This window comes from Epinephelus moara, chromosome 1 (genome assembly GCF_006386435.1).
Source record: "Epinephelus moara isolate mb chromosome 1, YSFRI_EMoa_1.0, whole genome shotgun sequence".
NCBI lineage: Eukaryota > Metazoa > Chordata > Actinopteri > Perciformes > Serranidae > Epinephelus > Epinephelus moara.
The window spans coordinates 14,851,983-14,874,177 of NC_065506.1; the positions used below are offsets into that span (position 1 = coordinate 14,851,983).

The window sequence follows — 22,195 nt, forward strand, 5'->3', positions numbered from 1 at the left end:
TATTGTACAACTCTTTATTTTAAGTAAAAACTCAATTTTGCTGATATTCTCATGAAAACAATTCCTGGTTTACAATTCCAGTGACTGGAAGGAGTAACAAACATATGAAAACATGTCAGTTTGTAATAGTTCAGTAATACTTTTTGTCTCAAATTCAAGCCTGCTGGTTATTGCGAAAGCCCATATGAAGTGATGGTTCCTACGGCTATCATGCAGTGATCAGCAACCTGTGCAAGAGTGTCCAGTCAAACAGCACGTTTCCAACTGGGCTGCTTTGTTCTAAACAACCGCAGCTACTGAGAAGGATCTAGTCTCACCCTGTAGTGCTATTAATACTTGTGTCAACCTTTACGTTAAAGGGAGAGCTGTAAGAATTCACCACTCTGAAGGCACTCCCTAAAGTACTAACAAATCAGAGCCAGAAAGAAAAAAAAACCTGCCCTCCCCTCCCCCTCATCATCACACTGGCACCACATCCAGGCCACGTCCCTTTGTTCACAAGTCGGTTATAAAAAAAAAATAAAAAAAAAATGTCACTCCGGAGAATGATCCATCGACAACAATGAAACAAGAGGAGCTACAAACTTGTCAGAGGGCTGATACCTACCAGAAACCTTGAACATACATTTTGTGACATCATCCAATCATTGACGAGATTTCCCATTTTCAGTAAACAATCCGTACAAAACTGCAGCACAGTTTTGCAGTGGAAACAGCCGACAGTAAAAAACTATGACACAACTGTAAGACGATTCAAAGGACGCTGATAACAAACAGAACATGCGTTAGCAGATGGCTCAGTGTGTGTTGGACATATAAGGTAGATTAGATTAGATAGAACAGGTACTAAACTGAGAAAACATGTACTTTTAGACCAACAATGACCTCATCCCAACCAAGTGCTCACATATTCTTTTTGGCAAAATAGCGGAGCATTTTTTTTTTGTTGAAAAACCCAAATCCAACTTGTTCAAGGTCATTGTGACTACAGAACTGAAAACACTCAAGGCTCTCCTTTCCTAAGAATGTCTAAAGGCAATAATACTAATGGATGTTCCTCTTTCACAGACAAATCACGGGAATGCTCTTTTTTTAGTCAACGATATAAAAACAGACCCGCTCAACAAAACAAATCTAAAGTCGACAAATGCTCTAAAGCTAATGCTGTGAACCCCGTATATCAGTCAAATGGCTGGTTCCTATCTCATTGCCTGCATTAGGCTGCCTGGACAGCTCCAGCCACAAACATAAAGCAGAAACATAACTCATCTGGCGTGGGAGGTTTGGGGAACAAAGTATGATCTACGCAATTCTAAATACTGAACGCACATTGCTAAAAACTACAAATGAGTCTGACTGATAAGCCACATTTTGCAGGGGCACACTAAGTTGAAGATGAGCTAGATATACATTCATAAAAATATTCAGTTCAGATTTTATTTCTTTCAGCTGGCTTAAACTCACTACTTCATTGAGAATGAATGCATGTCCCAAAAAACACAAAAAACAAATCCTGCAAACTGGGTAAAAATACTGAAATACTGAACACATGGCAACCAAACTAAGTGTGAGCAGAGAAAAAAACGGTGCAACGGGCATTGAAGTGGATTTTGGTGCCGACATACATCAAAAGATCAAACACTGAATGAAAATAAAAAATAAAGCTATCGATCACATGAACCGTGATCCACTCACAGTATCAGTGGGCTTTCTGCATACAGCTTTCAATATCAAAGACGACTTCGGTAAGAAATGAACTCGGTTGATGCAAAAATACAGACTTACTCCAAAGCAAGGTATTTACACACACTCTTGTCCGTCTGGTGACTGTTTGTCAAACTAAATGTCAGGGCCAAAAAACAAAAAGCCTAATTCCCAAAGTGGAGAAAAGGAAGCTGCACTCTCACGCCCCTGATGTAAAGCAGCCTGCTGGTGACTGAGAGGATGTCTTCATTCTTTCTGTCAAAATATTGAGACCAAATCATTTCTTCAACAGGAACCATTTCATAACGAGGGGCGACGACTCTTCAAGGATCCGTCGCAGCAGTACTACGCAGCCACCTTGTTGTCCTTCTGGGGAAAAAAAAAAAAAAAACACAAAAATTTAGAACAACCATAGATGTTCTCTTTTTTCAACATTCTGAACTTTAACAATACTTCTGTGATATCTGCGGTCACAAAGCTAATGGATTTACCCTGTATTCAAAATCAGAGAAATCCCGGCCTCCTCTGCCACCTCTGAATCCGCCTCTGAAACCAGGCGGAGGACCCCGGGGTGGCCCGAAGGAACCTCTGCTCAGCGGTCGCCCTCGGCCTCCGCGGGGTCCCATGAAGCCTCGGCCGCGGAAACCTCCTCTTCCTCGATTGTGTCTCAGAGGGATGCCGAATGTCTCAGAATTCATTCTTCTCTCTTCTGCCCAGGTCGGCCTTCGATCCCTGACACAAACACAAAGCCGCATCAGCACCCATCTTGTTGGCTAACAAACATACCTCAACAAAAATGTGACATTAAGGGAGGCACCACAGGAAACTACGGTAAATTTCGCGCTCAATTTGAGCATATCATGCAGACTGTATCTCAATATTCAGGATAAAAAGAATTACAATCAGAAAGTACAAATTGGGTATCACTATGAAAAACCTGGTTCAGTTCTCTCTGCAATAAAAAGTGAGTCTAATGTTGCAGCTTTATCAACACAGAACTTTTGTTTAACATTCAGTGACATTTTGTTGGTCACTCAACTGACAGCTAACGATGCTCAGTGTCTCTGCGTACTTTGTTATGTAGTGTTACGAGTACATAGTTTTATATAGTATTATAGTTTACACAAACCCCAATCTGTACAGTCATGTAATCATGTAAAGTCAAAATCCAAAAAGTGTTTGTATTTGTATTCCTGTGCATTTTCACTATAACTTTAATACCTTTGGTCCCGTTCACCTGAGGTGCCTCCCTCAACAGTTAATAAAGTGTGAGACAAACCTTGAAAATCCTCTGTCACCCCCTTTACTGAAAGAGATAAAAACAAAAATCTTTTAGTGTGTTAACAGAGTATAATTTCCATGTTTAAATAAATGCATTAAAGCCACAGTGTGTAGGGATTTCTCCCGTCTAACGTTGAAATCATATACTGCATTCAAACGGATAGTGAACTCTAGTGCCTCACTGTTTCAAACGCGTATTGCAACAACGGTAGTCGCTGTGTACCAAAAAGCTATGATAACGTTGATGAAACCATGTCATCCGATACTTCATGGAGTATTCATTTAGGCTCCTACACAGACACACGTGACGTGAGTTGACAAACCCCCTCCTCACCATGCTGGCTGTGTTTACAACGTAGGACTGTTGGGGTGGGTGTAAATGTTAACAAACCAATCACGTCTTGTCCTTTGACAACTGACAAGTGGCTCAACCTCACACACCTCATCCCTCTCCTCGCAACACTGCGCCGCTAACAGCTGTTAGCCGCTGTTAGCGGCCAGCGCCGCTACTACCCCGGCACTACTGCAGCATAACAAAGTCCCACTCTTTGAGCATAATGCAGGATCATGTATTATGCAGCATCACGGGAGACGGAATCCTCGTCGCCAAGAAGGCGCAAAAGGGAGTCAAAAAGGCAACGTGACCGGCGATTGCATTACCATTCTCCTTCAGCAGCTCTCTCCACCTGGGAAAGGCTACCCCGATGTGGACCCTCATTTTTTTAATTCACCGGTCACGTTGCCTTTTCTATTCCCATTTGTGCTTTCTTGGCGACGAGGATTCCGTCTCCCATGATGCTGCATATGCATGATCCTGCATTATGCTCAAAGAGTGGGACTTTGTTTCAAATTTGCCGGGGTAGTAGTGAAGCGCCTCTTGCTCCTCTCCTTCAGCTCCTCAGTCACGCAGCGCTGGCCTGGCTCTCAACGAAAATGCCGAAGGCGGGGCTGTATGTCCCTTGCTGGCGGATGTATTCTCAAGATGGTGAAACGTTTTGGAACCCCACAGACGACTTACCCGCACAATGTACAAGCAAATCCGAAATTCTCCTTTTACGAGAATAAGTCAGATTATTGGTGGAGGTAATAATACACCAGTGATGACATATTTATGAATGCAGACATCAATTTTTGCCAATAAACAACTGAAAATGTTACACAATGTCCCTTTAAGGCTTAAGTTCATTGTATAAAGTCATGCAGCGAGTTAAAGAACATTTCACACAGACACTGTTCAGACCGACAGCAACACTGTCCCACAAACCCCCTGAATTGTTATGGTAAAGCCCTCATGGAGACTACGGCAAAAGATTGCAGGGTAATCTGGCATAAAGTTGATCCTGACTCAACTTTTGTTGCAGCGCAGTCCAATCACACATGCAAACACATGTCCACTTAGGATCATACCTAGTGGCCAATAATGTGCCGATACTACTGTTTAACCTGCAAGCATCAAATCAAGAGATAAATGAGCCTTCAATGAGAGCACCTGGTTTGTATTTCATGTTTTTCAATAGGTAACTGCACCAACATAGACCCTTGCATCTTTGTTTTGAAGCAGTGCTATCAAGTCTGAACACAGTCTTAAGCATTACGCAGGATTTATACTTACGCTGCACCTACAGCGTAGGCTCTGCATCGACATAGAGCCTATGCCATACCCTATCCCGTAGCCTGACGTGCACCTCCCCAGAAATGTAACTACACGTCGTGGCAATGCAGACCTTCTGTGTCATTTCTGTCAGCTGAAACCATTTCCCTCAGTGGAGACAAAGCTTTTATTGACTTTAACTTCACAGATAAGAAATCAAAAATTGTGAAGACAATAAAGCCTCCACAAAAATAGCATTTTAAGTCTCGTGTGTGATTTATTCTGGCTTCATATGAGCAGAGCTAGGCTAATTTAGACAACGTAAAATATTTTTTCATGTTTATTATTTATTTATTTCAATGTAAAATGTCATAGGCTTGTGCTAATAACATTAGCATGTTGTATTTTTTTTGGAAAACGTGTTTAGTGTAAGACAGTTCTTTTGTCAGTGAACCTTGTGAGTTGTAATAGAGCCGAATTTTGTAACGTTACTATTGTTAAATGTTGCTGTTGTCCCTGGCTTTATATGAGCGGAGGAAAAGTCCTCTAGCCACTAGGCTAATCTATACAATGTAAAATGCCATAGGCTTGTGCTAATAACATTAGCATGCTGTATTTGTGGGGAAAATGTGTCCAGCAAAAGACAAGTGCTTTGTCTGTGAATGCCGCGAGCTGTAGTGAAGCTGATTTGTGTACTTGTGTTTGAAAGTGTTGCTATGAAGCCATGTTTAATGTGTGTTTTTGGGTGCGTTTTGAATCAACTAAAAACTTTACAGCACTTGACAGAAACCGGCGCTTAGTGTTTGAGTGACACAGACACACCACTGCACACATATACATACTCACGCATCGTAGACTCTGCGTAGAGCTGACGCACAAGTATAACTCCCACTTTAGTAGTTATAATCTGAATTCCTCAGAATATATTTAGCTTAATTAAAAAACAATGTACATACTGACGTACCTTAAATCATCCGAGGACAGGTTATCAAAGAAGGACTTGGACTTGTCATAATAAGTGTTTATCACAGTCTCCTCCTCCTCATTGGTCCCTTCATTGGCTGGATGTTCTGATTCAGCAGCTTCTTCTCCATTAAGTGCCTTTTCAGGTTTGTCATCTGTGGTCATGTTGGAAGAAATTTTGTAAAACATTGAACACTGTTAAAACACCATCATCTGGGCTGGAAAAGACCTTAAAGTGATGCTGGGATTTGTAAAGCCGTATGGCTACAGGCATCTAGACTGAAGATGCCAAAACTCTAGTATATTACTGTGTATCTCAGCACTGTATCCCAAACGTTTTACTTCTACCACAGATTTACTTCTGGTTGCTAAAATGTTTTCTTGGGTTTCGCTGGCAAAAACGGTGATATGATGAACAAAATTCAAACTGTCTTGCTCTTTCGATATACCAATAACTGCACCAGTAACACATGTACTGTCTCAACCAGTGCATCTGTGTTTTACACCATGAGGCCAGTGGAACTTATGATACATTTTCTGCCCTTGTTTTTAATTTATAGCTGGTGTCAGTGTCTTATCATGAGAAAATATCAGGCTGAGCAAATGTACATGATGCAGACAGGCATTTTTCCCTTTAACGTTCTGGCAGGTTTCCTGTGGTTGAAGTGTGTTGAAGCCGTACCTTTCAGTTTCAGCTTGTTCTGGAGCTCTTTGTCAATCTCATCTTTGTTGAACTGGGCGTTGGCAGTCTCAAAGTCAAAGTCTTCTTCAAACTTCATGGCACCATCTCTACGCACATTCACTTTGCCTCTGCTGCGGTTTCCTCTTCCACGGCCACGGCGGGTGGGCTGAGCAGCAGCTGAGAAACGACAGGGGGAAAATGAAATCCAACAATGCCATTTTATTTAACCTCAATGTTTAATCACATTCAATCCAATGTGTTAGACCACAGAGACAGAAAAGTGAAAAAACATATCACTGTCCAAATACATTTTGATTGCACTGTAGATACCTGAGGTTAAAATAACTACTAATAATACAAATAATGAAAGCAAATATTTTAGAACATGTAATTAAATGTGTTACTGGGTATGATTAATTAAAGGTGTAGAGCTACTTACCAGCTTGACGCTTGTTGGGATCGCGATTTTCAAGAGCACCATGTTCAATATCTGGCTGCGACACCTTCTGGACCTCAGGAGCTGATCAGTAACAAACACAATTCACCATAGATTTAGCAAACTTTTACCTTTTGAAGAAATTAACCATTACAAGTCTAGCAGGTATTCTCACCTTTTCTCTGCTCCAGGAGGTCTGGGGGCTTCTGGCTGCCAGCCGCAGTGCTGGTGGGTCTGGGAGGTGCCACCACCGTCTGACTCCTCTGTCCTACAGGCGCAGGTGGTGCTGGGGCAGCTGATGGTGGGGTTTGCACTGTCTGCTCCAGAGGGGGACTTTTTGTTAAAGAATCCAGCTGGGGACTGGCGCGCCCTGCAGACAACAACAAAGTAAAATTTAAATTATATCATTTTCCTAAAAGCCTGGGCAGCGTAGTTTGTCTTGCAGCACCCAACAGGAGCGTGGACAATTTGGGGTATACACCTGACATTGACGGATACAATATGACATACAATATGGTGAATGCGGCAAAACACCTGGTATTAACTGTAACTCTGACCACAAAGGTTCTTCCATTACATTGTCAACGGACGACACTGACACTTAATATTTAATAAATGCAATTCTGGCTCAACGTATTTGCAAAGCAATGTCACAGTATGACAAAAAAGACAGAAATGGAATTTACATATTTAGTAAGACAATCCATGGCATATGCAGCTGTCAATGTCTCCTCCTTTAAGCACCTTAAAATTTCCAAGATTCAGCAGAACAGTTAATCAGAAATGTGTTGTTTAATCATCTTCACTAATCCCACTTAAGCACACAAGAGATCAAGTGAACAGCAGGATACTGAAAAATGACATGCAGCTGCACTCTATATGCAAATCAGCGGGAGTCGGGTGTTGCTCCAAATATATCTAAGAATCAGATGCTTTGCTTACAGGGCTTGTTTGAAAATTTCTCAATTGATTGAGTAGTCATTAGATAGTGTTGAAACAAATCATTGCAATAAATACAAAAAACTATTCTAGAGCTTCTAACCAGTACAACAAGTACAAAAATTGACTTGTCTGCACAGTTATTTGAAACAGGCAATAATCCCCCTTAACAATCTGTTGCCTTTAATTATGTCACAAAAATAAATAAATAAATAAAATCATATAATCATGTACAGAGAGGAAACATTTTCACAGCTCTCCATTATAGCGCATCCTGTGAATCCACAAAGTTAGTGTAGTTAGACATTTATTTCCAACAAGAACGACTCCATACCTCCCGCTCCAGCAGATCCAAACTGCTGAGCTGCAAGGGGTGTAACACCAAACTGGCTGTATGGTGGGACAGAGGTCCTGCTGAGTGGAGCATAGGAACTAGCCGACGGGAATGATGGTGCTGCTGCAGCATTGCTGGATCCAAGTGATGACTAGGAAAAAACAAACCACATACAAAATCATGCAAATGAAAAACCATAACAACACCTGTCAAAAACCACACTATCACACATATTCAAATGTGGTTCATGTAGGATAATTAACATTTATTATCCATTCATGTCATACAACTGAAACAGATAAAGTCATCATCCTCAAGACATCAATGTGTAATCCTAAAAAATAACTGTAATAATAATAATAAACCTAATGAAGAAGAAAAAAAAAAAAAAAACTTCAGTGAGCCTCACTGACATAAAAGACATTTTGATTGACACCATGAAATCAGAAATGATAGACAAAAGGTATCAGCTGTAAATGGAAGGTTTTGAATTTAAAACATTTTGACACATGGAGATTGAGGTGTTTATTATTGTTATATTATCATTTGACCACCTTATGATACTACTTTGGTCTCAGTAGAAGACCAACTTCTCTGTTCAGGGCAAGTGTTCAAGTACTCAGTGTCTGCAAACTTTTTATTTATTTATTTATTTATTTATTATCTATTTAACATTTGTTTGGACCAATAGAATCTAGACTCTGTTGTGGAACTATGTTTTTGTTCAAACTGATGTGTGCAAAGTGAAATTTATATTTACTTTACATGCAGTTTAAGAGCTAAACTGTGACTGGCTATGGTCCAAACGTATTTCTTATCTTGCTTTAATTTTTTATGTACTAACTGTTTCATCATTACATGAAAAGCACATGTGTATATAATAACATTAATTAATGATAGGTGAATTTTATTTAGGTGAGCCAGTTTCAAAGCCTTGTCTCTAACACGCTGGTTTACTAGTAGACTTTAACGAGATGAAGCCATAATTGACATCATTAGATACACCTGTGCCTTTCCTGCTCTGACAACTCAAAATGTATGCCATTTAAAAAGGTCTCCTTAAGCTCGAGCAGGTGATAATTTAACAATAGTATTTTGACAACATTCTCAAATTGAAATAATGTGGATTAGGGTCAAATTTTATGAAAATCAGTAACAGTGTAAGATCTTAACTATTTGACAGCATGTTTTTTGAACAGCAGCCATCTTTCTAACAAAAAAATTACATCATACTAATAATAATAATTTACCCATATTGCCCATCTGCATGTTTCTGCACAACTTTTAAAGTTTGATCAATAACACTGAACCTATTTGGGAAAGTTCATGGACATGGCAAACTGAAAGAACACCCCTTTTACACAGCAGACAATTTGAGTTGTCATCACAGGTGTTACTAATAACTGTAAGTGACGAGCCTCTTTTAACCAAGCTTCCCAGTAAGCCATGACAGAATGACAGTGAGCCAGCATGCACAGTGTATTAACCCCAGAGAAGTTATGTGAAAAATATTTAAGCCTTCCTATGACTTATACAGAAAATATACAGAAAATGTGACAAACTGCTATACATACACCCATTTTAGTGTACAAGAATGCATATACATAAACTTACTTGAACAATAGCAGGGTCCTGAGGCAGGGAGCTGGCAGCCTTGGGTGGCTCACAAACTGTAAGGTCTTTTATATCACTTCCTCTGAAGATGATGTACTCAAACACTTCTTCCCGAGGTGGAACAGGCCTGTCAGTGGGCCGGTCCTCAGTGCCGAAAGAGCGAACTGTTGGAGAAAATCACAGGATAATTCAAAAGACTCTCCTCTATTAACATATTTACTGAGGCTTGGTAGATATGCTTCCTGTGTAGATCCTTGCACTGGGCAATACTGCCACTTTTAAAGCATATTGTCTAAGTGTACCATTCAGAACTACAAATAAAGATGCACAATTTTATTGTTTAATTATATGATAGGAAGTCACTTAAGTGTTCATAACTTTACTTAGACAAACACCTTCCTTACACAGACACACACAAGGAACTGTGAGTGAGCCAGAGGTAACTTAGTAGAAGTTAACGATAGATTTTTTTTTCCTCCATTTGGTTTCAATGGCCAAATGGGTTCCCAATAATAAAAAGTAACCAAATAATCACACCAAGTGGCTTTTAAAGAATCAACTATTGCTTTAATCAACTATATGACTGGTATTTTTTTTTTTTTTTTTTTTTTAAATCTGTAGGATTTCTATACGCTTCACATAATAAGTTACCGTCTGTGTAGGAAAGTGTGGGATCTTTATCTAAGTTCACTTCACAGACGTTCAGGATAAAGACGTAATATACAATTTAGATGCTAACTCGTAAATAAAACTTTACCGAGGGATATTTTATAGTAACAAGGGATTAACTTTCGATACGGTATGCTATTTAGGACTCAGCAGGAAGGGCTGTATATTTAACGTAAGCCCAAACAAGGTAAACAAAGGACGCAGAGTGTTAACTACAGCACCACTTAGCTATTAGTTGGCTACTAAGCTAGCTAACACAGCTAACTGCGCTGAAATTAATTACCGCTTTCCATCGCTAAACACCTTTGTAAGCTATATTATAACAATTTTGAACTCTGTAGTTTACCTCTTGGTTACTTAACTTACCTTTAGCAAGAGCTACTGTCGAGTTTTCAGTATCAATTGTGTACAAAATTCCTTCATAGCGAATCTCGGCCTTGGAGATTAGGCTAATTTTGCTGCCAATATACGGCGTCCCTCCTCCGCTCATGTTTGTCCTCTTTTATGATAACGCACTTATTTCCGCGGAATCTGTTTCTGTCAAACGAGAGGTCAAGTGTGTTTCTTTCAGAGCTGTAGTTTCAAAACTACATTACATTAGTTGGTAAGTTACGCCGTGAATAAGCTTCGCTCGTCTCAGGAGTGATTTCTACCACGACATGGCCGTTTTCATTTTCCTTCGCCTGCCGCTGAGGATGTTGGGAGAAAGGCTGCGCCTCATTTCTCTGAAGTTACATCCTTTTCCTCCCAATTCTCCGCTTTACGGTAGCAATATAACCAAAAACATGTTGCGCTCGGTAAAACCAAGACCGCACGTGTAGTTTAGTTCACTTTTATGATTAATTTTTCGATGACAAAAAATAGTCAATTAATTATTAATCATAGGGTGCTTAACGGAGGTTTAAGATTCGGCCGTTTTAGCATATCGCGAGATTACACGAGACCGCCTCTCTCCACCCTGCCCCCATATTGCCAGATAATACATTTTTAAATGTAGAATATGTATTTTTACCGCACAATTTGCTTTTGACATTAAATTGCACGGTTTTCATTTTAAAAATTGAATCTTATTCGTCTCGAAAATATATCATGAATGCCTAATTGCCTACGTTGCGATCGTTACGTAACACAAAGGTACTTTTAAAGATTTAGAATGGCTAAATTTTGATTTATGAATATGATACTTTGCTAGAATGAACATCGTTTTTATATATGTAATCCATTCAGTTTTCTAATAGTGTTATTGAAGATACCAAACAGTACATTTTCCCTGTAAAGAGAAAATTCAAAGTCGATGCTGTGAACAATATAATGGGATACATCTTTCCAAAGCTGCTAAGTGGAGGGACATTGCCAAAACAGATGCAGCATTGCTTCTGGATACATTTCACAAAATGAACAGATAACACAAATGTCTTTCTTTAATCTAAGAAGATAATGGCTTGCAGGATAATACGTGTGATTTTGAAGTACACTTCCCTTACAGTGTTGGTAAGGAGATATTTGTATGGAAGATTCCAAATATTTTTCCAGTTGAAATTATCAACATATCTAGAAGAATATGGTACAAAAGCAGAAATACTAACAACATCTTTTTGAAATGATGAACATATGTTACTGTTATTATCCCATTACATAAGGTAGAAGTCAGGCAGATTTCACCCACTGAAGTTGCCCTCGGGTTGTGTTTTGGTTAACAAAACTGGTCTTTCTGCCTCTCCTAGAATAATCAGAATTCCAGAAGGAATAGCATCCATAACAGTGGCAATCCCCTTTGGGATAACAGGAATGCCAAAAGTATTGAGGAATTCAGAGAAGCTCAAACAGTCCATTAAAGGTAATTAATTGGTTTCCTAGAATTATATTATTGTTAAACCGTTTTTATTAAAAAGGATAAGGATTTATATTTGAACATACTGTGCATATTATTCCAGATAAAACATATTTGGGAGGAGAAATACGAAAAATATACAACTAGGATGCGGGATGCCCCCCCACCCCTCCTCTAATGACGTCAGATTCATTCCCACAATGCCTAGTAACACGCAGGCGCACTGTGAAAAAAAATATAAGACAGCTATCTGTGATCAGAGATGGCGGGCGCCTCCGACCCCCTGGAAGATATGCTCTTTTCAGAGGTGGATGAAAAAGCTGTGAGCGACCTAGTGGGCTCATTGGAGTCACAGCTTGCTGGCCAAAGCAACACAGCAGGAAAAGCAGACGAAAACGGAGGCGCTGGCTCAGTGCCCCCCGCTAACCATCACTTAGGAAAAACGCTACCAGCTCCAGTGGGCACCACAACACTAGAACAACAACAACAAGGACGGCGTAATAAACCTGAGATGCGCCAGGAGATCAACTCTAAAGACGTTAGCCTGGATAAAACTGTCACATCTCCGTCTCTGGGCTGTACCCCTGCTTTTGGCGAGCCCTCCACCACTTCGGCTGCCTGTGTGAACGCCACTAGCAGCGGCTCGCTATCACATGGAGCATCCATCACAACACTGACTGCATCTGGTGTGTCAACTTTGGCATCTACGCCAGCCAGCATCAGCACCACATCCAGCCGGGGGTGTAAGGTTTGCCCGGGCACAGGTGAGACGTCGACGGAAGCTAACCCACCGAGGAAACGCATAAGCACCCCACGGAGGAGCGCTTCGGCTCGGATAAAGAGTTTGAACGGCGCAGCTGTAACGACGAGAAGGAACAGCAACACAGTGGTGGCGGAAAACGTTAGCTCTGTGGATATCAGTGCAGCCACACCGAACTCTACTCGACCGGTGACCTCCTCTATTAACACTTCGACTTTCACCCTATCAAACGCTAACCTCCCTTTAGGTCAGTCGGCTATTGCTCTCGACCGGGGGACTCCTACCATTGCTTTGCATAGACTCCCGAGTCATATTGTAGCGAGCATAGCCCAGAACGGCAACGGGACCAGTGTGTCGGCCTTGGTCCAGCAGGGCGCTCGCATAGGACCCATCACCTCCTCAGCTCCACAGGGGAACCACAGCAAAACGGTCACAGAAACTGGGGCTTCCAAAACAGACGATTGTCAGTCCAAAATTGTAATGTCAAGCCAGTCTGGTAGTGTCAACTCTGTAATAAACACTGTTTCCTCTGCGCCTTCTGTTGTCACACCACCACCAACAACTACTACAGCAGCAGCTACAACCACCACAACAGTAACCCAGCCTATGAGCTCTGCAACAGCTGCTGCCTGTGTTACAGGGGTGGCAGCAAGTTCAGTATGTGCTACTGGTCAAACTACATCAGTGACCACCACTATTAGCATGGTCAGGCCCACAGCCCCCTCTCCAACTCCTGCTGTGGCCACCTCCGCACAGACTCAACCCCGTCCTGGACTTACAGCACCTCAAAGGATCGTAGCCCCCCAGCTGATTGTCAGACCACCTCAGCAGCAGACGACCATTCAGCTGCCCCCTGGGTTTACCATCCCACCGGGTAAGGTTTGCAGGATGGGGAGGAGAGCAGCAAGAAGATGCTGTTCACACCTGTGTTAAAGTACCTGCGTCTCATGGGTTTGGTTGTCAGTGTGATAGAGTGTTTGTGTCACTGTCCTCAGTATGAGGATCCACGTGCATGTGTGGCATCCTCTTGTTGTCCCATGTTTGTCTGTTTGTATTGGGGAAGCTTTTCAGTTGTCCTGTGTTTGTGTGTGCTATGGGACGGTGCCCGTTCCTAAGGTAAAACCAGCCTTTTCATATATGCTTTTATTCATAGTAGCTGTATTGTGAGTTTTAGCATGGGTGGCCCCATGGGGAATCAAACACTTCACACAGCCGTGATGTGACAGACAGCTGAGCTGTGCAAAGTACTGCATTTACACCAAGCATCCTTAACAGCCCACAACAAATATCACAATTGTGAAATAAACAACAGCAAATAAGACAAAACTTTGCAAGTTTGCAGTCAAACTGTCAAATGAAAAGTATCTGTACATTTTACTAATTTAGGTGATGCGTCTCCACAAGAAAGCAAGCTTGTAAACTCTGTTACGTTTATAGCCTAAGGCAAATAATTTGATAAGCTCACTGTCAGGAAAAGACAGGACTCTTTCCAATGAATTCATATAGAAATCTTGCCACCAATGTAGTCACACATGATGTACTGTAAAAATGGTAACAACTCTCATGACTGTCACCAACATTTCAAAGACTTATTTTTCCTAATAGCACTTCCAAGAATAGTAATAAAAAAAGAGCTCCTCTGCCACGTGAAAAAAAATCAGATGATTCAAGACAACGGTGTGGTAGAATTACTTTCCATAAAGTGGCATATGCTTGTAAAACAATGACCCTCCCTTTCAGTGCATTTTACTTTTTGATTGTTACTGCTGCCTGAGAAAATGCAGCTCAATAAGTGGAGACCTGTTGCCCTCAATTTTTGTGTTGTTTCAATCGAAGTAAAGTTGGGGATGCACAGGGAAATGTTTTGGGCAACTCAGATGGAGAAGTGGCGCTCTGTGTTTTTTAAATCACTCTGGAGTGTCTTGTTTTGAAACATGAATATAATTTTTGTAAGTGTAAATCACTTTATTTTCTGATACTGGGAGAATTACTGATCTAAATTGTTCCAAGATTATCAAGTGTATCAAAAGTCCTATGTAAAAAATTCAATTAACATACATTATAAACATATATGGTTGCCAAAATAAACTGGCATAAGTGTATGTTTTCCACATTTGCCAGGTAGCCAGCCTTTATAAAGCTGCTCTTCTGTCATAGAGTAAGACTGGCAGGTAATATCTGTGGAGAGTGGTCATGTGGGATTGTGTGCTCCCCAGCTGTTTTGTCTTGAATGATGCTCTGAGTCATCTCACCTCAGGAATAATGGCTCGGTCAGATAGCCGAGAGAGATATCAGAAAATGCGATCAACCTCTCGATTGACCTCATGTCTTTTTTTACTCTATGGAAATCCTGCAAAGATAAACACATGTGTAATAAAACATTTTATCTTGACCTGACATGGGCTACCTCACAAGCGTGACATTATGCTAACTGCAGTCGTAGCCTTTCAGAAAGAGCAAAGAGTCAGTGTAATTAGCTCATGATCAGAGCTTCAACTCAATTCCTAATCCTTTGACTTTCATGTGTGCCTTAGTCTGATTGCCAGCACAATCTAGATCTTTCCCTGGAAGGTTGATATGAGGAAGCAGCATTGTAAGTAGTGTTGTAGTGCAATGAAATAAACACTAAATCATGATGAATTGTCCTGATATATGAAAATAACAGATGTTATTTCCTATGTCAGGATGCCTTACACTTAGACCATGTCCACTTACCACAGAAGAAGCTCAGCATTTTGTCTGCAGTCAGTTTAACCCATGGTTTGCCGTGTCTCAAGTATGGTAATGTTCGCTTTGTGCAGGTAGCACAAAGCCAAGTACTGTTGCAAAGGTTAAATGCAGTTTAAAATTCCTTATGCTACTTATTGCTCATTTGCTACACCTTTATTTCCATTCTTTTCTCAGTTTTAAAGTTGTGTTGAAGTGCCTTTGCCACTTAGAAAACTCTTCCCATTTATCATTATGTAATGAGACTCTAATTGGCAGGTTAAATATTTCATTTACACTGACTGCCTGTGTAGAGTATTTCTTTTAATCACTGTTTAAGCTGCCAGAATTTTAGAATACAAATCTCCCTTTTAGGATGACACTTGCCAGTAGAATCCACAAATCTACCATTCACATCCAGTATATAGTATATATGTATTTAGCTACATAAAAAAACATTCAGTGACTGTCATGTTATAGTGTTATTCTAATGACTGTACCCGTGTATCTCCAGGGATGGTGTTGGTACGCACAGAGTTGGGCCAGCTGGTGATGGTTCCTCAGCAGGCTTTGGCTCAAGCTCAGGCTCAAGCTCAGGCTCAAGCCCAGAACAGCATCTCTCCACGACCTGCCACCCCCACAACAGGAGCATCCTTCAGAGTAACAACTCCACAGGTGAGACTCTGCCACAGATCCGAGGTGGAAGCTGCCACCTAAAGTCTTTCATTAGCATGACCACAGCACAGAGCATTACTGCTCCTTATTGATTCTCTTCAGCTTGACAAGAACAAGAAGAGGAGACAGGTTAAAGAGCTGTGCTGTTAAATACACATGGCCTGGTTTTGGAATTTATCAGGAACCACGCCATAACTGTTTTGTTTCTCCTTTGTTTCCAATGGCGGAACAGATAATGGATCATGTGATTTGTCTGTCCACATGTACGGCATACACAATGGGCTTTGCTCATGAAACATTCCTGTGCTGAGATTTAATCTTAAGTGGGTGATTTTTCGGTGGGTAAGAACACACAAGTGTTTTGTGCTTGTTAATAAAATTGACAGTAACAGGAGAGTAAGTAGTAGAAGAGAAGGGCTGCCATCTGGATCAACTGTGATCCCATTGCTGCCTGTTGGTAGATATATTGCAACACTTGGCTTGTGTCACTAATAAGCCTGAGGGAAACACCCAAAATTAGCAGTTATTTTCCCTTTTACATCTTGCCTGTACTAGTCAATCACTATTAAGTGCATGTATAATGCGACCCAAAAATGGCTATATGTTGCTATTACTTGCTATCTTTACTGTGATAAACTCATCAAAAGTATAATTTGATATAAATTTTATATCAACACTGCATAAATATCAGCATTTTATTCAGTATACAGATGTGTGTGGGCTGATGTGAACATTTTAAAACTGGTTTGATAGTAAGCCAAACACCTGACGCGATCGGTGTACCGTATTTTACCAAGTGTCGCTGCTCCCAAGTGCAACACAATGAAACCACATCCCAACAAAAAACGGCCGCCTGACTATTGTGTATCATCACATAGCACGGGAGCTCTCTGTCCACTTTGAATCTATTAAATGTGCACTTCTGTTTCATCATTAAATAAACCATGTAGCTCAAGATCAGACTGGGAAGGTAACCACTTAAAAGATGGGTGAGTAGCCTACTTGCTGTCTTCCTACGTTTGTAACGTTAGTTTAAAAACAGAAAACACATTCTATATTGTGCTCTTAACTGAAAATGATATATATTAAAGCCAACAGCAAATAGCCTTGCTTTGGTTTTGCTAGGGAAAGTAGGAGGCATTGTGTAGACAATTCCTTGTTTCAGCATCATGAATCGGCCGTTCTTTGTCAGTTGCTGTGCTTTTAAGGCGAAAAATGGGAATAAATAGAAACACGGCATCTGATGAAAGTTCAGCTCAAAGCGGTGCTTGCAGCCAGTTAAGACACCTGTTCCATCTGTTTCAAATCCAAATTGTTGCCATATTTGTGAGACTCACTCCGCCATGTCTCGACTCATCACCCCAAAAAACACACAAACATTAGAATAAACAAAGACAGTGTGCGCCACTCCTCCCACCTTTGCTGAAAGTTGATCACTTTCATGTTGTAGAGACCAGCCTGGGCTCTAAAATGCACATGGCCTGTCAGACACTAGTGGTTCTGTTAGTCAGTTTATCAACATAATATTATATTAATCACGTTGTCATAATGCTTATTACCAAGGCAATATGAATGTGTCATAATGACAAGTGCTTGTTCAGCTAGTTTGCATAAAATCAAACTGGTTTACGCTTGAACACCAGACCGTCAAAACAGCAAAACAACCCAACTCTTGTACACAAAAATGTTCACAAGTAAATTCAGTCAGTGCATTGCAAATTGCAAAAAAAAAAATGCACGGGTCAGCTCAGATTCTGTGGATTTGAGCCAATAATACATATGCCACCTTTCCTTGTGTAGCCAATAGAATATTTTCTTTAGGAAAAATATCCCCGAATCGTACTATCCATATTCTCCAGTGCATGTTCCTCTGTATGAAGCCAAATATATTTTTGTCTTTGATTTATCTAAGCAGCATAGTGAGTAGCACTTTTCAGTGACGATAAGCTCAGATCAGTTCAGGTCAAGGGTTTTCAGTGGACATAGAACTTTGTATCGTCAGCATAAGAGCATAAAGGGACTTTATGCTGCTAAATAATGTGGCCTCGGGGGAGCATATTGTCGCTGCGTGTGAAAACAGTGTCTCCAAATTTGATACTTTAGATTTTTTTTAGATAAACTGGGGGATCACATGGTAATGCCCTCTTCACACTATAAGCGACAAAGCTACAATGCGGCCAGCTGCATTGTTGCAGAGACACCATTGAAGTGTTGCTTAAGCGTGTGTTGATGTAATTATGTTGTCATGGGCTTGTATGTGTCTGCAACTTGCAACAAAGCCCCTTGACTAAACTTCGTATAAAGATTGTCTTTGGTCAAAAAAATATCTATGCTTGGATGAATATCTGAGCTCCATTTTATCATCACATTTCACCACCTAATTGTATCCCTGTGTGTACTGCAATGCACAGAAAGCTAGCATAGCATCAGCTAATGTAGCTAAATAACACAGTACCACAGCAAGAAAAATAAAAACATACAATAGGCTGATGCTTAACTGTGTCATTGGAGCACTGAAAAAAGGTAGTTCCAGCTCAACCGGATTTGTAGCATGTCATGCTCGTCATGCAGTGATAAGTGTTGGGCAGCAATTTGTAGATTCGTGTCACCAGCTTCCACTGAAAATGACTTTTAGCCTGTTGCTTTGTCACCGGCAGCCTGAACTCAACATGAGAATGTGTGTCAGGGCAGATCTGGGCATATTTTAAAGGATCCGTTTTGGCCGTTTAAAATACAGCTGAAAAATGCAGATCCCATCTTTACCGTACTCAGCCTGATAGATACTTAATATCACATTTGAGACCAGGGCCAAAAACCTCCATCAGGACATCCTTGTGTATATTACTTGCCATATTTAAAGACGCACTGCATTGTCAGAAAGGTGAAAACAGGGCCATTTTTCTTACCTCAGGAAAAGCCCCCATTTTGGAGACATATGGTCGTCAGTGGACATGGTGAAGATAAATGGAAAGGGCTGAAAAATGATAAACGTGGGACACCATACTTAAGATTTGAAGATGAAGAAGAGTTATTATCCAGGACAACAAAGAAAAGTTTGATCACAGACGCGCTGTATGACTATGGACAGCTCCTGGTGCTGAAATAATAATCTACAGATTAATAACAGAAGACAAAGAAAACCATTTCATTTGAAACAAACCTAATTCATCTGAGATTTGTGTGCCAGAAACACAAGCGATGGTTATACTACTGTATAGTAACAGAAAATAGTGGCCTGGCATCAAACGTAAGATACATATATTTGACATATACCATCCAGTTATAGAAATGTAGCTATTTTATTTTAAACCAATTTGAAAAATATATACTTTAACAAAATAATTTAAACCATACAGATATTTGTATTCACTCCACCTGTAAAGCTTTGCTAGTACCCTAAATGAACACTTCCCAACATACACTAAGTGCCATCCCCTGTCCTACACTAATGAAAGGCATATTAGCTGTTAAGTATAGTCCTGTCATTGCCCTTAACTAACTAAGGACCTCAGAACTGACATTAGTGCTACAGAACGGCTGCCCTTGTTAGGAAGTGAGGATGAGTTTAATGCAGAAGATGGTTTTCTATACTGGGATTAGTGAAGTGGAATAAAAATAAATACAAGACAATAATATGTTACAACCTCATGTTCAGTTTTAGGCATTAAGTTATAGTATGGGACGCACCAGTTCCCAGTTCTTTTCGTTTTTATTTCACTCAGCGCTAATGACGTCAGACCTCTTTGTGCGAGAACATCCATGACTGAAACTGTGACATTGCACATATTTCCCTTATGTTTCAGTCTCTTGAGCTCTGCATGATTTCTGTCAGTGTTAACGGTACAACTGGTGACCTCTGTCCAAACAAATTCGACTGATTAAATAGTAGAAACTTTGATCTAATTACGTGCGAGTTCATAAAGTTGATATAGGCTGGGCAGCTCCTCATTAAGTGAACAGCTTAGCTCGACACCCTAATTGGGATGTGATTAATATGTTTAACCGTGTAATTATAAGGAATGAATATTCTTGATTATTTTACGTATAGATTAAACTGAGATTAATAGGTGAATTAATGTCTCAAGGCTCCTTAATGACTCCATGGGGTCCTCTCATCAAAATTTAACGAGCCACTGAAACATTAATTGGAATTTGCTTATTATCACCTGTGGATACATCATTCATGCAGAAACCTGAGCTTGTGCTGCTGGGTCCACACCTTTGGAACTTAATTGATTTTAATAATGACATTACGAGATAGTTTGTCTCTCACAGTTTCTCTGTAAATCAAGTAAGACAGGTGAAATACCACTGATAAATATTTCTTCTGATTAGAGCATCTTAACTAACTCTTGTCTCCCTAATTCACCTCAGAACATATGACACCGACATCAGATAGGGCGATTTGTTCACATTGGTGTGCTGTAGTGCTATGCAAGTTTTTAGAAAATTTACAGAAATAAATACACAAAAAAAAGATTTTCTTTGACCTAAAAATTATTTTTTCTTCAAGGCGTGAGTTTAATTCCCTTTAGATACATTTCAGCAACATCACAGCTCACCTCAGTGGGGCAGTTGAGATAATGTCAGGCTGCGCTGCAACAAATGATTATATTTTTTATCAATTGATTTACTGATTATGTTCCTGATAAACTGATCAGTGTTTGGTCAATAAAGTGTCAGAAAAAGACAGTGCTCGTTGCAGTTTTCCAAGATTCAGTCAAACTGCTAGTGGTGCCCGACCAAAAGTCCAAAACCCAAATACTGAGACATTATTCATGCATATTATTATTTATTTTTCTATCACAAGAGATGAAGAAAAACAGATCAGACTCAAATTCACAGAGCTGGAACCAGTTAATCTTTGGCATTCTTGCTTAATACATTTTTAAATCAGTTAATCATCAGTTAATTCAAGTGTTTTAGCTCTAATATCAGGTGACGTTGTCAGAGAACAATCCTCAAATCCCAACACACATTGTTTTCAAACTCATCTTTGGCCTCGGTTACATTTTTTAGAACGTCAGCGAGGAGGAAATGTGGGCATTTGTTGGCACTGTTTGTCGCTATAATAAAATCAGGTAGCGTGTCCTCTACAGACTCCTGTGATCATCTAATCGGTCTGGCACAGAAAACAACATTTATCTTGCACTTGAAGTCTTTACATTTAGTTTGCAGACGACTAAAGACATGCCTGACAATTTATTTTAAACTCATCTTAGGGATCAGGAAAAGAATACACACAAGTTTTCTAATAATACAGTGAGTAATGGAATTGAAGTGGCTTTTAAGCAACTCCTGGTTTTAGTCGTTCGGTCAGATTATGGATGGCAAAATAAGCGCTTGAGAGAGAAGCCTGTTTTTCCATTTCAAGGCTGAGTGCTCAGTCCTATCTCAAATGTTAAGAATTAATTTTCTTACAACGCACTCTTTGATCTGGCCTCTCAAGGCTGCAGTAAAGAGGCCCTCTAAAGATCTTTGGCGCCTATTCATCATATCACTAACTGCGAGGACAAAAGACTGACACTAGAGGGCGGCATTTCATTGTCTTATTCAGTTCGGCTAAACTTTCATCTTTGGTTCTACTTCTGCTTTCACTTAAGAATTAAACGGTTTCCTGCTCCTCTTAACATTTGTACTCAGGGTCACAGTGAGACATGTGTCATCCTTTTTTACATTATGAGTACTATAAACGGTATGTCTGAATGCAAAAAGGAAACAGAGATTAAAATGACGTGGCAGTAGTAATATCAGATCAGACAAGGAAATACAGCCTACAGTACCAAACACCTTTATATATAAAGCAGTATGTCCTGGATTAGTGCAGATATGCCAAAGTAGTGTTTGGTGTACCCTTGTCTGGCAGTATTGCTACACTACAGCTTTCAGAGGCCATGTAAGACCTTTCAAAACTGAGATAAAGTTTTTCTTGTCAATAGAAAATTCCACTCCAATGCTTTTGTAGACCGAAAAACTTCATGCTGATACATCCTACGACAGCTGTAATTTG

General features: G+C 40.2%; 2 protein-coding genes across 4 annotated transcripts in view; one reads left to right on the top strand and one right to left on the bottom strand.

The window, feature by feature from the left end:
• On the bottom strand, window positions 1-10,936 carry lsm14ab (LSM14A mRNA processing body assembly factor b). 2 transcript variants are annotated; one of them, XM_050044308.1, is made up of 10 exons: window positions 10,580-10,936; window positions 9,545-9,708; window positions 7,931-8,081; window positions 6,833-7,027; window positions 6,661-6,741; window positions 6,222-6,398; window positions 5,541-5,694; window positions 2,984-3,010; window positions 2,196-2,436; window positions 1-2,070 (listed from the first exon to the last, which is right to left on the bottom strand). In XM_050044308.1, the coding sequence occupies exons 1-10, from the start codon at window positions 10,701-10,703 to the stop codon at window positions 2,050-2,052; spliced, it is 1,335 nt and encodes a 444-aa protein (XP_049900265.1). In that variant the 5' UTR covers window positions 10,704-10,936; the 3' UTR covers window positions 1-2,049. The 2 variants fall into 2 exon arrangements, with proteins under 2 accessions (XP_049900265.1, XP_049900256.1); XM_050044299.1 differs by having other exon boundaries at window positions 1-2,073; window positions 10,580-10,934.
• A 1,370-nt stretch (window positions 10,937-12,306) lies between these two features.
• Window positions 12,307-22,195, top strand: part of LOC126390101 (transcription initiation factor TFIID subunit 4-like) — a 97,070-nt gene continuing 87,181 nt past the window's right edge. For both annotated transcript variants that reach the window (XM_050044233.1, XM_050044242.1), the window contains exons 1-2: window positions 12,307-13,678; window positions 16,025-16,185. In XM_050044233.1, coding sequence (XP_049900190.1) covers window positions 12,307-13,678; window positions 16,025-16,185 — 1,533 coding nt within the window. The remainder of the gene's footprint in view (window positions 13,679-16,024; window positions 16,186-22,195) is intronic.

What these genes read in the sequence shown, in the direction of transcription:
- lsm14ab (XM_050044299.1), bottom strand. Translation starts at nt 10,703, where the DNA reads ATGAGCGGAGGAGGGACGCCGTATATTGGCAGCAAAATTAGCCTAATC. An exon ending in CTGTCCTCGGATGATTTAAG is followed by an intron (nt 3,011 to 5,540) that starts GTACGTCAGTAT and finishes TATCTCTTTCAG; the next exon opens with TAAAGGGGGTGACAGAGGAT. An exon ending in GGTGACAGAGGATTTTCAAG is followed by an intron (nt 2,437 to 2,983) that starts GTTTGTCTCACA and finishes TGTTTGTGTCAG; the next exon opens with GGATCGAAGGCCGACCTGGG.